Genomic DNA, 16,325 nt, shown 5'->3' with positions numbered 1-16,325 from the left:
GTAGGACAACATCCGACATAGTCTATTAATTTAGACTTGTTAAAACGTAAAAAAATGAACGTAGTTGTTTCAGAAACTGCATTACCAATCAGCTGTTCTTCCGTAAATGTATGACTATAATCCGTCAATCACTGCTGCTCGGCAAGGTCTTTGAGGCGTTAGGACCCAGAGGGGCTGTCTTTTGTCAGACCTCGTGGGTCACTATCCGCTCCTCGCAGTACCAAGTCTCCCCCGTTTAGTCTCATCAGCTGTTCACTGCTGGTCTGAAGCGCTCCAGCGTCTGGGGAGTCGCGTAGGCTGTTCATCAATACCCCGACAATCCTATGAAGTCTTCTGCATTAACGAACCGAGTCTGAGATGCGCAGAAATCACTTTCTTTCTGCATAGAGGAAAAGTTTTAAAGAAATTAAAGCAGAGACGAATTATGCTCCCTCGCTGCAGGTGTTCCTCGTGGCTGGGGCTGGTAGCTTGCTTTGTGCTGCTTTCGCTCACCCCCGCAGACTCGCAATGGCCAGGTAAGTCCCACTGCAAACTTTAAATACGCCGCTTGATTTCTCCTAAGGAGTATTTATTTTGTCTACCACAGTTTACTTAATGCACCTCTCGGCGGTTTACGTGCAATTCTAGCGATGGAGGATGCTTTACAAATAGGAAATGCATGAACGGTACTCTCGTCTGTCTGTAGGCTATGTATATCTGTCTGTTTGGTTATGAGGTTAAGTTATGGTTAAGTTATGTGTATGACAACTTAATTGAATGGGTGATGCGTGGAGTTCGTTTAAAAGTATCACATTAAGGAAATAAAATTTCTGAAAAAATGAAATGTTTTCTTCATATGAAAAGATATTGTTTATTATTATTATTATTAGACGCGCTTAAGTAAACTGTTAATTCTTTAAATGTTAGCGTTAATAAGAACTTGTTAAGATGCATCATTTCAGCTTTAGCTTTATGTTGGGAATACGATGCAAGTTAACTAATGCTAATTGAATATATGTGTAGTATTAGAGGGATGCTTGTAGGCATAGTAGTAATAGACTTTTACCTTTGACCGCCATGAATAAAACATACACGCTTTCGGGATGAACAGTATCCGACTACTGTCAACGTAGCTCACTTTTTCATTGGAAGTAGAGAGTCTTCTGAGTCCTGCAACTATTCAAATTATTGCATGCACTGTCGGGGCATGTCCACAGCCATTCTGCCCCGTGCCGCTACCATCTGAAGTTTCATCCTGTGGTTTCTCCTTCACCTTAAACACGAGTGTATGTGGAAATTATAATTTAATAGCTAGAAGTAAAAGTTGGCCAAAAGGCGTATTGAATGTCTTTAGGCAAATTATGGGGACCGCCTTGTTTTTGATTTCAAGGATAAGGTGTTTGGTGTAATAAGAAACTGATTTATCAGGACAGTTTTTATAATACACCCGGCTATGAGCTGAATGAGAGTTTGAGGAAAGTAAAAAAAAAAAAAAAAAACAATATCAGAGAGGTCCTTTTAGGCTTGCTTTCAGTTTCCAACACATCTTGGTTTTCACAGTATGCAGTATTTATTTTTACAGGTATTGTAAATTGGAGATTGTCAAGCTGGTTTGAGTAGGTCACCTGACCAGCAGGAAAGTTCAGGGGTCCTGCAGGATCGGTGCCACAGATTAAGCAGAGGTGTTTTGTCAGTGTATAAATAAGTGTGATTAGAGAGGATTAAATCTTGTCTACCACATGTGGGAGGTCTGTTTTTGAGAATATGATGGAAATGAAGCAAACTTTGGTTATTCTTTTCATTAAAACCCTTTGTGCTTCCTTGTATAGTTTGGTCTCTGAGGATAAATTCTCAGAAGCATGGCATTTTTGCAGGTAGGAGATAAGGGGCAGAAGGATTGAATATGTCCTGCTCTTATTCCTGACTAGGCAGGTGACTGACTCTAAAGATGCTGTAGGCTTTTTCAGAGATAAAGGATGACATGAAAAGATGCTGCAGGCAGTGACTGGGGGAGTTAGGCCACCCCAAACATGAGAAACAGCAGAGTAACTCACAGTGCTTCTGGAATACTCTACACAGCTTTCTATTGGATGTTAGAGGACCTGTGGTTCTCATTGGCTAGAAGCTTAGCATAACCAAAATATGGAAAAGAAAGCGAAAATGTCAAAAGAAAAATGATCTGGTTACACTTTTTTTTTGGATGTGTGTGTTTATTTTTGTATTTTTCAGCAGTGAATGCGTATATGTATGTATATGCATAAAGTACCAAATAATGTATGTATATAAAATGCACGTAAAGCATGCTATATACATGCTTCGTGAGACCTGCATTTGAATTGAAATTCCAAAGCCTGACATCCACTACGCATATTTTCTGGATCAATCGTGAACTGTTTAGTGAATTACAAGGTGGCCTGAACCTAATGTGTAAGGACTGCTTCTGTGCATTTAAACCTGAGATGGAAATAGTTCAGACCTCTGTAACTATGTGGCTTTTGTGCTTCTAACCTGTTTGGTTGAGGAGACATTATATAGGCTATGTAATCTACGTGTAGGGTTCTTATGGGTAATTATCTTAATGCGATATGAACCCTTGCGAAGAACATACACACTGTGTTTCGGTTAGTGAGTTCGAAGGTGACGGTTTCCTTCTGTGTTTTTAGTTCAATGTACATTTGAAAGAATGAAAGAGAAATAACAAGATATCATCTGAAATGAAAAAAGGCAGTTTGGTTTCCTTTGCCTTCTGAAAGTCTTAATTAATGCATTTGCATTTGCATTGATACTACATCTGTATTTATTAACAAGGACAAAATGACTGCTTTTTAGTGACATTTCTAGTCATTTCTTTTCAGAGAAACAATAAAAGAAACGTGTAAGAATTCATGCCACGGCTTATGCTTTGTGAAATTCAGTTGCTTCAACAGAACTTTGAGAAATTAAGTCTGCTGTTTTTTGTACCATGGCAGTGAAGCCGCATGCAGGATATGCCAGCTAACTGCTCATGTAAAGGTTGATGTAATTATCATACATTTCTTTATTTTAGCCGCAAACATTTAACTATGAGTTTGCAAAAGGCAGCTCAATTTAGCAAATCTATTTATGGTGGATTGACTGATAATAGCCCTGAATGTTGCCACGGATTTTATCCCACTTATGAGGTTTTGTAAACAGAAAGGGTGACACATTGAGCCCTTGTTATATATTCCTCCTCCTAGCCTTAGCCATTTCTAGCTAGCAAGAACAAACCATTGAGCAATCATGCAACATTTTGGGATAAATGGCTTAAACAGATTTTCGAGAACAATGGCATGCATTTACAGTGTACGGTGAAAGAACTATTGCTACAAAATGAGACTTTGCCTTGTGTTAAATTCTAGTCTGTAACTGTTTTTGATAAGATGTTTAGTTTCAAGCAGTACTTTAGCCATGCTTATAAAGCCTCTGAGTTGTGTCATGGAGTTGTTCTTATATTGCTTAGAGACAGATACCAGATCATTGAGCCCATTCATGCACTAGAACAGAGCCTTAACATATACCAGACCATAGAGCCCATCCATGCACTAGAACAGTGCCTTAACATATACCAGACCGTTGAGCCCATCCATGCACTAGAACAGTATCGTAACTGAATAAGCTGCCCAGCAGCCCTCTTGACTGTGGTTTCCTCAATTTAAATCCAAATCAGTCTGCTTCTTGCTCATTCTTCCAAAGCTTTTATCAAGTGCCTCAGTTCCCCCTCTGATTCCAGGACATGGAATTGATCACTATACACAAAATTCGCATTGACCGCAAGTGTTGTGTAGCTGATTTGATTTAAGGGGAAAGTTTTATTAATTTATCAATTTATTTATTCATGTGCTTTTCAATGATTGTTTATTTAGGAGGCTGCTGTAGCTGTTTCAGAGCAGGTCATTTAGTAAAAGTTTTTATCTGTGGCATGCACAGCTGTCAGGTGGACAGCGGAGAGAATCGGAGAAGGCCTCCATAAATATTTGATTGACGGCGCTCGCGGTGCCTTCGTTGACGTCGGTTTTGGGAAGACTGCTCTTGCGTTTCTCTGTGCGGAAATGCAAAGAAGTGTACGATGGTTCCCAGTCCTCAAGCTCGTAGAGGCCTTTTAAAGAGAAGACCTGGCGGTTTATTTTCAACTCTGTGTGCCTGTGTGACCACAGCCTGCATATGGAGAAGCTCTGTCCAGGGAATGCTTGTGACCTGCTTTCAGGTCTTTGTCCACCAAATGGCTTACTGGAGCATTCATGACATTATTATTGAGTCATTTGGGTGGCTAGAGTACACCCCCTCCATTCAGCTTGGCCTGAACTGATCCAGCTGTAACAATTGCACATTTATTACCACTCTTCCAAACAGGCAAGCTTTCACAGTCATTGTGTGGGCAGGGCATATGTTATCTGTTTAGGCTTAAAGGGATAGTTCACTTTCTGTGATTTTTTGATATTATTTAAATTTTGGTCTGTGTTTTCATATTCAGTTGGCCTCGACAGTTATTCTGTGCAGTGAGGGATATTTTAAATATTTATGGAGATTTCTGATGACCTGCTGGCTTTTCAATTGCTAGTAAAGCCCATTAATACTTGAAGTGTATAATCTTGCCACAGACCTGCAGAATTCCACAAAATCAGCCATTATGAAGCTGGATAGTCATCAGAAACTTCTGTATGTATCTAAAATATCCTCCATTACACATAAAAAACTGGGTCAAACATATCCAACAACACTCAATCAATAAAATCAATCAAATTTAATTTATATAGCATATTTCACAGCAATTGTCACAGTACGCTTCACAGACAACCCTGGCCTAGACCCCCACAGGAGCAAGCCTAAGGCAACAGTGGCAAGGAAAAACTCCCTGTGGCAGATAGGAAGAAACCTCGGAAGGAACCAGGCTCTGAGGGGGAAACCCATCCTCCTCTGGTTGGCTCAGGGTGTAGATTGGTGACCAACATGGTCAGTCAGTCAATGTTCACACTCACACTCACACACTCACATACATGCATACATACACTCTCGCATACATACATACATTAAAACTGAACTAATAAAAAGTCCATCCCTGTCAATAAGTATCTTCCCCAGTCAAGTAAACACAGAATAAAGACATTTTTAAAATAATAATTGATATGAATATAAATAAACCTACTTATTAGACGGTTTTAATCCCTGTAAAACACGTCATTTAAATGTGTTTAAACAGTTCCTACCATCAGCTACCATTTTAAGAATGTTAAACCGTAACATCTCGAATAGCTTTGCCTACCCTTTGAAGCGTAAGAATTCAGGACCTGGGATTGTGACTGAGGGGTTGGGGGGGGGGGGGGCTTGCATTGTACTTTTGGGATCGATGCTTAGCCTGAATTGCTTCAGTAAAATATCCAGCTGTTTAAATAGATTTTTTTAAATGTAAATTTTTAGGAGGGTCTCTTTTGACGGTAGGATCTGAGGCGGTGTCATTGGAGGGTTAGAGGCTGTGAGAGGACTCGTTTCTGTGCCTGGGGGGCGATCCTCTATTGTCTTGCGTTTATTCGAGCCCTCCTGGTGTGGCTACGGCTCTGGGGCCATGGAGCTGGGGGGGTGGGGCCCGGCCCTGGGGGCCGCAGAGCTGGGGGGGCGGGGCCCGGGCCATAAGGGGAGACCCTGCTGGTGAGCTGAACTGCCCGGTGAGGTCCTGCTTTGAGGATTCGCTGCAGACGGGCCCCCCCGCCTGCCGTATGAGAAATGGAGGGCACGGGGGCAGGAAGGGACCATGGTGGGTCCCGCCCGGGAGGTAGCGCCTACATGACGCCCCTTTTACTCTGCGGGACAAACAGCGCACACTCCTCTCCCTGTTTGTCTTTCATCCGTCTGCCTCGGGCCAATTACAGAGTCACTGGGACAAACCCGTAACCTCAACCCCTCTGAAGGTTAGGCTAGCGTTCCGACTGCTTTCACTGTGCCTCAGGTATCGGCATACCTGACTGTAAACGCTGCCTTTGAACGTATTAATTGCATTCTATCATACCGTTTTCAACCCTTAAAGATGCCCTTTGGCCTTCAGGTGAACATTACCTGGTCTTTTTTTTCGATACCGTGGCAGTTTCGGGCATATTCGGTAGCTGTTGAGTGCTTTCCTTTGAAGTGACACAGGTGTACAATGACTCTTGCCTATTCCCCTCAACGCCAGGCATACATGGTGTAATAATTGGGGAGGACTTGAAGGGGGTGGGGTGTGTGTGGGGGGGCTGAGGCGTGACATAATGATATTTACTTCATAAACGCTTATGCGATTGGCCCAGGTTATTCTGACTGTGCTGCTCAGTCTGTCCAGTAGCAGGTGGTCCTGGTCTTGTTAAAACCCCACAGCACACTTGATGCTTTGCTGAATGATACGTCACGATTAAGGCACTCTGCAGCTCATTGATATGATCCTCTACAGTGAGCAAGTGCACGTTTCCGCACAGTTCTGATTACCTGGCCATCTGTTCGCTGTGTAGCGAGAAGACCAATGGCATTCTTCCAGCAGTTGGCATCACCTGATTTTCTTATGAGTTTAGGGATATCTAATTGCAGACACTCACTCTCCACGGTTCATGGCCATCGTCAGTGGAAAATACTGGCTGGGCTTGAATTACACTACAGCTTTTTCGAGGATTTGAGCATCTTTATTCTCCGACCTGCTGTAAGGCCCAGTTGTGGAAAGGACGTTGTGCGTTTGGGGGGAAATGAACTGCTCTTAGAAAAGAGACTTTTTCTTTTCACTGGAAGCGCTCCGCCTCTTTGGGGTGGAATGCTGCCGCTAAAATGGAGCTGAGTGTCTGGACTTGTACCTCAGTGGCTGGCGAACCAAACGCTGCCTTATTAAATCTTCTTAAATGAGAGCTGTGACACGTTTTATTGTCCGTAGATTTTCAGGTAGACATTGACATATTTCAGTGGGTTTTACAGAGCAGAATATTTAAGTGCGCTTATACAGATCGGTACTGTAGTTGTACAGAGAACCAGTTTCCCTTAGAACTGCTTTATAACTTCAGTCAATGGAGTCTTCTGCTCGGGTGAGTTTGGGGTGAGTTGGCCCTTTGTACTCTGGCTTTGTGATCCAACTAACCGCCCCCCCCACCCCCCGCAGTAATCCATGGCTTTTCCAGTCAATAAACAAATTCACCACCAACCAAAGACTGTTTCTTCAGGACCTCGGCTGGCCCGAATTGGGCGCTGTGCTCGGGGTGTGGCAGAGCCTGAAGCGTGCTGGTGAACCCCGATGTGCGATAACCGCCTCCAGCGCTGGGGCACTAACACCTGGTTTACTGGTTTAAGTGTTCAGGGGATTAGATGGATACATGCATGTCAAACAGTGCGTCATATCTGCAAAGCTCAGAGAGACCACCCTTGCAAGGTCACTCTGGGTTCATAGACTGATGATTGATGGTTGATTCTTGCAGTCACCCCATCCCCACCCCACCCTCGCACCATCCCACACAAAACATGAATTTGTGAAAAAACAAGTGCTGTGAAAATAATTGAAATTAGCCACGCACATTTAGGCCAATCACAGTGAAGCAGACAGTGTGTGTGTACTGTTCCAGTAAGGGTGGGTGTCCTCAGTCCTGCAAAGCCTCACAAAAATCATGAGATAAAATTCTTAAACTAAATTCTCTATTGTATTTTTATATTCATGCAATCTGTGTATATGTTTAATGTTAATTTTTCAAAAGCAGAAATTGGATCACGTGAGTTTGCCAGTTAAAAGGGAAAATGAAAGTCTCCCAGCAATTAAGGAAATGTGAAAAGCTCCTGGTGTTGTGGAGTTCAGTGAAATCGCCTGTTTTTGTTTCCCGTGCGCATGTTTGTGTATCCATGGCTACTGCAGGTGCCAGGTCTGGCGATGAGGTGTTTTTGTCATTCTGGTGACACAGTGGTCAGCGTTGCCAGCGAGACGTTTTTCTCATCATCTTTTCCTTCCTGTGGTTTGGAAAACCAGGCATTATGTGATCCCATTCACTCCTATTGTTGCATTATCTCCGAGGGATTGCGAGTTTCCGACTTCTTTGTCTTGTTAGGATTTTGGGAGATTATTTTTTGTGCAAAGAGTTGGCTCTCTGTCTGCTTACATTACCTGTGGTGGCTGCTTACATTTATTATTATAATGGAAAAAAGCCCATTTGTCCTGGAGAGCTGCAGGGTCTGCTGGGGTCCCTAGCCCTGGTCCTGGAGAGCTGCAGGGTCTGCTGGGGTCCCCAACCCTGGTCCTGGAGAGCCGCAGGGTCTGCTGGGGTCCCCAGGCCTGGTCCTGGAGAGCCACAGGGTCTGCTGGGGTCCCCAGCCCTGGTCATGGAGAGCCGCAGGGTCTGCTGGGGTCCCCAGCCCTGGTCCTGTGGAGCTGCTTGTTTTTTGTTCTCAAATCTGCAGCTAGTTCAGACCCAGGAAACCAGGTGCGATGGGTATGATTGACTGCTTTAATGGACCAATTAAGTGATGAGTAACAGAACCCAACAGACCCTGAGGAAGTCTGGGACCTGGGGGCTCCTCTAATAGTGTGAAAGCTGCATGGATCAAACTCTGTGACGGTTAGCTGCTTAAACAGCCCCCTGGAGCCTGATGCCATTCTGTATGTGATGGTTAGCACAGAGGCTGCTTAAACAGCCCCCTGGAGCCTGATGCCCTTCTCTATGTGATGGTTAGTGCAGTGGCTGCTTGGACAGCCCACTGGACCCTGATGCCATTCTGTATGTGATGGTTAGCGCAGAGGCTGCTTAAACAGCCCCCTGGAGCCTGATGCCATTCTGTATGTGATGGTTAGCACAGAGGCTGCTTAGACAGCCCACTGGAGCCAGAGATTTCTGTGTTGGTGCATACCGGTCTTGCTGGAACTTGAGCTTGATGTTGGGCACCGATGCCATTCCCTAGCATGCTCTGGCATAGGCAGAATTAAAACAATGGGCTTTGATTTGAGGTGAACGAGTTCCCATGGTGGCAGAGCCGGAAATGTTGGCTTAATGTAAGATATCCCGATGATAATATGTTATAACTGGGAAACCACAGCTGTCACATCCTGCTTTGATTCCTAAATATGACACATCTGGACTCCTTCCTGTTGGCTCAGCTGTTTCTTATTCTTTGGTAGACATGTGGTACAGGCTAATGTCATGACCTCTCCATGCGTTTTTTATTATTCTTTGTTGAATGCGAAACTTTTATGCATCAAGTAGTTTGTGCTGTCAAATTTCACAGCCAGGCAAACATCCGTGTTGCTCCATCTCACAACAGTTACCCAACCAGAGATTGCTTTTTAATACTCGGTCCCAACATCAGTGTGGCCAGTGGCTCTGACAGTGTAATTTGCAAACTATTTCATTTTAGAAGAGAAGCATAATATAAGTTGTGTATAAATCATATTTGGCCATGCTCTGATCATCCTGAAACTTTCATTCTTCGGCTGGGTTTTTGAGAGCAGTCATATTTAGGGGGTGGAAAGAGGGTGGGGCCCCAGGGAAGGCGGGGGGGGGGTCAGGTTGGTTTTATCTGAAGGTCAGAGATGGGCGGTTAACAGGCTCGGGGTGGGGACTGGTCTGAAACCTGAACCGCTGGGCTTAAATGACACACAGTGCTGTGTGCGAAATGCACAAATGAATGAGGACTGTCTGGAAGGAGCGCATGGGTAACCGTATGAGAGATCAAAGGATGCTGAGCGGCAGTGAAGGCTGTGCAGCATAGCTTCTGCAGGAGGGCTTTAGCATAGCTTCAGCAGGAGGGCTTTAGTGTAGCTTCAGCAGGAGGGCTTTAGTGTAGCTTCAGCAGGAGGGCTTTAGAGTAGCTTCAGCAGGAGGGCTTTAGAGTAGCTTCTGCAGGAGGGCGTTAGCGTAGCTTCTGCAGGAGGGCTTTAGAGTAGCTTCTGCAGGAGGGCTTTAGAGTAGCTTCTGCAGGAGGGCTTTAGAGTAGCTTCTGCAGGAGGGCTTTAGAGTAGCTTCTGCAGGAGGGCGTTAGCGTAGCTTCTGCAGGAGGGCTTTAGAGTAGCTTCAGCAGGAGGGCTTTAGAGTAGCTTCAGCAGGAGGGCTTTAGAGTAGCTTCAGCATTAGAGTAGCTTCAGGAGGAGGGCTTTAGCATAGCTTCAGGAGGAGGGCTTTAGCATAGCTTCAGCATTAGAGTAGCTTCAGGAGGAGGGCTTTAGCATAGCTTCAGGAGGAGGGCTTTAGCATAGCTTCAGCATTAGAGTAGCTTCAGCAGGAGGGCTTTAGCATAGCTTCAGCATTAGAGTAGCTTCAGGAGGAGGGCTTTAGCATAGCTTCAGGAGGAGGGCTTTAGCATAGCTTCAGCATTAGAGTAGCTTCAGCAGGAGGGCTTTAGCATAGCTTCAGCATTAGAGTAGCTTCAGGAGGAGGGCTTTAGCATAGCTTCAGGAGGAGGGCTTTAGCACAGCTTCAGCAGGAGGGCTTTAGAGTAGCTTCAGCAGGAGGGCTTTAGCTTAGCTTCAGCAGGAGGGCTTTAGCATAGCTTCAGCAGGAGGGCTTTAGTGTAGCTTCTGCAGGAGGGCGTTAGCATAGCTTCAGCAGGAGGGCTTTAGAGTAGCTTCAGCAGGAGGGCTTTAGAGTAGCTTCAGCAGGAGGGCTTTAGAGTAGCTTCAGCAGGAGGGCTTTAGAGTAGCTTCAGCAGGAGGGCTTTAGCATAGCTTCAGCAGGAGGGCTTTAGAGTAGCTTCAGCGGGAGGGCTTTAGAGTAGCTTCAGCAGGAGGGCTTTAGAGTAGCTTCAGCAGGAGGGCTTTAGTGTAGCTTCAGCAGGAGGGCTTTAGCATAGCTTCAGCAGGAGGGCTTTAGAGTAGCTTCAGCAGGAGGGCTTTAGAGTAGCTTCTGCAGGAGGGCGTTAGCATAGCTTCAGCAGGAGGGCTTTAGAGTAGCTTCAGCAGGAGGGCTTTAGAGTAGCTTCAGCAGGAGGGCTTTAGAGTAGCTTCAGCAGGAGGGCTTTAGAGTAGCTTCAGCAGGAGGGCTTTAGCATAGCTTCAGCAGGAGGGCTTTAGAGTAGCTTCAGCAGGAGGGCTTTAGAGTAGCTTCAGCAGGAGGGCTTTAGTGTAGCTTCAGCGGGAGAGCTTTAGCGAGGTCGGCCTTGCGCTGTGCTAACGGGCTGGCCGCACTCTGGAGCAGGGCGATTATTAACCCTAATTGCATCAGTCTTGGTTTACGGGCAGATTGCAGCATGTCTTGGTCGAGGGGGATTCGGAACACGCCCCCGGTGTAGGGGTTCTTCAGAAACCGCATTTCCCTGTGCTGTTAGCGTTTATCAGAAGCCCTGTGTTTACGGCTCGTCTCAGACCCGCTCCTCCTGTCCCTTCTCCATGGTGACCGCGGAAAGATTAACTCGCGTTTGACACTTCAGGCCATTTCAGCGTCGACGCCCAGCGCCGTAAATACCGACCTGGGTTTACTGGGAGAGGGGAACGGCGGGGCAGTCGATCGCGCCGGCGACGGCCTCTGGACCAGAACGATGCCGCCAGAGATAGCTGGCAGTTCCGTCCGCACGACTCGTACTGTAAATTTAGCCCCGGTGTCTCTTCTGAGCTTTCTGGGTCAGTGCTTCCGTGGTTGGCTCATCTACAGCGATTCTGCCACATCCACATGGTGACGCGTCACTGGGCGGTCGCCACATCTTCACCTGGCCAATAGGAGAAATGCTACACTGTGCTGGTTCAGTCATTTCTTCAACAGGACTCATTTTACAATGGCAACTGTTTTTGTGAACTACTTTTACATAAGATTAGCACGGTTATGAACAGTTTCAATTTCAGTCTATTTGGGAAACAAATGAACATTTAATTCATTAAATAAAACACCCCTGTGGAATATTTTGGACATTTTTTAAATTAATGAGAAGGTTTTTGGTTGATTTTGTGAATTGACTGAAATGACTCCAGTCCTGCAGCTCAGCTTTCTTTGAGAGGGCTTTGGATTTGCCTGTGGGTCCTGAACACATTGGGCACCGCTGCTTTAACGGCCTGACGCGAGGCTCATCACTGCATCCAGTGAAACGGCTAACCCTTGTGGCCATAAATGTATTGTTGTGAAGGTTGCTCTAAAGAGAAACTAGAAGACAGAAAAATTGAAGCCCGCCCACGAACAGAAGCCGATCGTACTGCGCACTGCATTTCTTCTGTGTTCACTCTGAGGCTTTGGCCTACGCCTTCTTCAGTGTCTTTGTAAGCTGTAAACAAGAAGCTTCTTCAAAAGTCAGCTGATGATGAAGTTCAACTAGTTCAAGTTCAAGACCACGTTATTAGAATAATTTTACAATGAAAGATTGTCCATTTGATATTTTACCAATGTGACACAGAGAGAGAGAACGTGCAACAATGGCTGTTTATACAGCAGAATGAACGGCCTCCATTAGCTCGGTGATGTCAGATTTGGGCGGGGCTCTGACAGCCCGTCTACCTTCACTAGCGCCTGTCGCACTGAAGCGGTGCGGCGCGTCAACAGACGAGTTCTTTCGCTCCGCTCTGTCCGCCCCGCTTCGAGGGCGGCGCGTGTCTGCGTGAGCTGCAGCCCACAGCCGCTGTACGTTTGTGCGCTCGTCTGCAGCGACGGGCTCTCGGGCAGCCCTGCAGTCGAAGCGCATGCCTTACACTGTCAAACAGCCAACAGGAAAACCGTAATCCCACCTCGTCCAATGAAAGGGGGTTTTGTCGCACTGGTATTTGCGTGCTAATGCTAATGGACTAATGGCTAATGCTAGTGTTTCCTCAGCATTCTGATATAACCTCCTTTCCCAGTGCCTCAGCCCTGCTGGCTTTATCCATACCTAATCCCAGCAATGGCCTCCTTTTGTCATATTAGCGCATGGCAGAACTACTTGTTTTGGATGCTTTAAGCTCCTAATACCCAGCAGGAAAAAGTTGAAGATTTAAATTGTTTTACATAATACAAATGTCTTGCATGGCAAAAAAAAATGTTGCAGTGAAAATATTTTTTTAAAGATTTGTAATTTAATTTTTATTGCTAGTAGTGTATGTTTCAGCATAGCAGAGGGTATGGTTCTTGTTTGATTGACACCAGAAACTCAGGTCACTTATTGGGGACAGGAATGACTTGCTGGGCCAGAGGAGGTTAACCATATTGAAGTGCAATCTCTGCGCAGAATGAAATGTAAATAAAAGTCAGTCAGACATAGAGTAAACATAGCAGGAGCAGCCTGGTAAATTTACAGGTGGGAAGAAGTGCTTTAGGGACCAGCATTCAGAAGGCTGCCAGATCCATTGTCTGCCGTTTGAATTGATGACATGGTAGCCACAATGAAACAGCCGTTTACATTGCATTGTATTGTGGGCATTTTAGCAGACGCTCAAATCCAGAGGGACTTGCATTTTTACGGGCTGTCCCTTTATACTGCTGGATATATACTGAAGCAATGCAGGTTAAGTACATTGCTTTACGGTAAAACAGCTGTGTCCTTACTGGGAATTGAACCTGCAATTTTTAGGTTACAAAGCCCAGTTCCTTAACCATTATACTACAGTGCCACCCTTAATAACAAATGGCCTTTTGTTGTGGTCCTGATGGGTTTTGGGAACAGAACTTGGCGCCTGCTGCTGCTCTTTCCTGTGAAAAGGCGCACCTTTCACGGTTACGCTGAGCTGCAAACCCCTAAAAGCTTGGGTTGGTCTGGAGCCCTCTCGCCAAACCTTAAAAGCCCGTCTCAGATGTGTCTGCGATTGAGCGGGATGACCTCATGCATGCGTGCCGGAGCAGGGCGGGGCGCGCTGCCAGGGTCCCGTGCCAGCCCCCTGGGGGGTGCGTCTGAACCGCCCCAGGGGACAGACTGCGTGGGGAGCTTCGCCCTTTTGCTGGGATTAAAGATTTGTGGGGCGTGGTGCTGCGGGTTCGCTTCTGAACAGAGATGAGCTGAGTAGCGTTCCTTCAGCTGAGTTTGCTCCTGCCAGGACCTCCACTTCAAGGCCTCTATTTAACTCACAAGGAGGTCCCCAGCCTCCAGGATCTGTGTGTGTGTGTGTGCATGTGTGTCAGTGTATGTCTGTGTGTCTGTGTGTGTGTGTGTGTCAGTGTGTGTCAGTGTGTGTGTGTGTGTGTGTGTGTGTGTATTTGTGTGTGTGTGTAGGTGTAGGTGTGTGTATGTGTGTGTGTCTGTGTGTCTCTGTGTATGTGTGTGCATGTGTGTGTGTGCCTGTGCGTGTGTGTGTGTCAGTGTGTGTGTATATATATGTATGTTTGTGTGTGTGTGTGCGCCTGTGCGTGTGTGTGTGTCAGTGTGTGTGTATATGTATGTGTGTGTGTGTGTCTATGCGTGTACGTGTGTGTGTCTGTGTGTGTACATGTGTGGTGTGATGTGGTGTATGTATACGTGTATGTGTGTGTGTGCACATGTGTGGTGTGATGTGGTGTTTGTGTATGTGTACGTGTGTGAGTGTATGTGTGTGTGTGTGTGTGTATTTGTGTGTGTGTGTGTGTGTATTTGTGTGTGTGTGTAGGTGTAGGTGTGTGTATGTGTGTGTGTCTGTGTGTCTCTGTGTATGTGTGTGCATGTGTGTGTGTGTGTGTGTGTGTGCCTGTGCGTGTGTGTGTCAGTGTGTGTGTATATATATGTATGTGTGTGTGTGTGTGTGTGTGTGTGCATGTACGTGTGTGTGTCTGTGTGTGTACACGTGTGGTGTGATGTGGTGTGTGTATACGTGTATGTGTGTGTGTGTGTGCACATGTGTGGTGTGATGTCGTGTTTGTGTATGTGTACGTGTGTGAGTGTATATGTGTGTGTGTGTGTGTGTGTGTGTGTATGCATGTGTGTATGGTGTATGTGTGTGTGTGTCTGTGTGTGTGTGGGGGGGGGGGGGTACTCAGAGTGTTCTGGGGTAATGAATCCCCTGCAGTGCCCCTTATCCCAAAATCTACTTGTGTCCACAGCTAAAGAGTGACAATTACCTTTCCCATCATGGGTAATCCGTCCCAGCTGAAGGGCTGCTTTTACAGATGAATCATTGATAGCATTTGGAACTGTCCTTAATGTCTCTTCTCACAATATGAAGTGCTCATTCACTTTAGAAAATTATGCACATTGTCCAATGTAGAACATCTAAAACGAAGAAGCATTGTTCATGCAGATACACAATTGCAAAATATTTCTGATTAATCAGCTTTTGTTTTTGTTGATCACACCAATTAATTACCTGTGAAAAATGGTTTCATTCTCCAAAACAAGTTGACGTTGTTTTTGAGCATTGTTTGAAATGGTAGTGTTCTATTTAAGTTATCTCAATGAAGAATGTATCTATCCCTGCAATCTGAAAACTCCAGCAGAAGTCCCGTTGGAACTGAGCAGGGTATTAAATTAACTCCAGGTACTCAGAAATGCTGAACAAACTGTAGCACACTCATTTTTAATTTGACCCCCATGCCATTTCTCAACTAGTTTGGAATGCAGAGTTTATGATTTAGGTCACTCGGGTGAACTTTCAACACCGAAGGGCTAAAATTCCGGTGAAAGGTGGCTGGATAATGGTTTCCATGGCCACCGGGTGCAGATTTGTCAGACACAAAGCGCTGCTTCACCTTCATGTGAGAAATGTGATCCCCCCAACCTACCCCACCCCTCCCCTCCCCACCCCACCACTTCCACTTTGTCCCTCCCTCCAATTTAAGGAGTGTTTACCTGTCCCAGGTAACAGTGAGGAAACCAGAGACGGTCTGGAAACGCACACCGCCGACTCTAGGCTCCCCGAATGGGAGTGGAACCCGAGCAGCTGCCGTTGGCAGACCCTGCTCAGGCCATCAGAGGTGAAGGTGTGCGTCTGAGGTAGCAGATGTTGACGGAATAAGCCGTGCAGATGCTGTCTCAGCAGAACCTGCCTTAACCCTGTCTCTGGCTGCTTCCTGCTTCCTTAATTAGCATGCGCTCTTATTCTGGCGAATTCTCTCCCAGACGCGGGGAGAGCCCGGCGAACGTCTTCCTGTGCGCTCATATTTTATTTCCCCCGCTTGCGGTCTTCCCCCGCGCGCGCTCCTTCCTGCGTCCTGATGGGTTTTCAGCGTGCGCAGCGATCACGGAACACCTCCCACGTGCGCTAAGCGCCAGCCGCTTCAGCAGACCGCTCCCGTGTGTCGGTCCGTCGGAAAAACCTCAAAGACCCGGAAGCGCCAAGCGCGCGGAAGTCCAGAGTAATGAGGAGAGCAGCCGCTCGCTCCGTCTCGGCCTGTCGGTTGGCGTCTCTGTTCAGGAGAGACGAGCTGCCTGAACGCTCAGCGAGCCGCTTCTCTTCAGGCCTCTGCCCGAGTCACCAGGGTGTGGCGGGTTGCGGGTGCGGGGGGGAGATGTGCAGAAAGGATAGTTATGCGCCTCGAGGTCCTTGCGTGTCA

The 16,325-nt window shown here is 46.3% G+C and overlaps 1 protein-coding gene across 1 annotated transcript in view; it reads left to right on the top strand.

Moving 5' to 3' along the window:
- Positions 1–225: 225 nt before the first annotated feature.
- The window catches only part of col18a1a (collagen type XVIII alpha 1 chain a), a 113,557-nt gene continuing 97,457 nt past the window's right edge, over positions 226–16,325 (top strand). The window contains exon 1 of the mRNA XM_035394276.1: positions 226–515. Within this exon, the coding sequence (XP_035250167.1) occupies positions 425–515 (91 nt within the window). The 5' untranslated portion in view covers positions 226–424. The remainder of the gene's footprint in view (positions 516–16,325) is intronic.

The sequence above is a fragment of the Anguilla anguilla genome, chromosome 15, assembly GCF_013347855.1.
Source record: "Anguilla anguilla isolate fAngAng1 chromosome 15, fAngAng1.pri, whole genome shotgun sequence".
Classification (NCBI taxonomy): domain Eukaryota; kingdom Metazoa; phylum Chordata; class Actinopteri; order Anguilliformes; family Anguillidae; genus Anguilla; species Anguilla anguilla.
The sequence above is the reverse complement of the archived record's forward strand: the minus strand, read 5'-3'. Positions and strand labels throughout refer to the sequence as shown.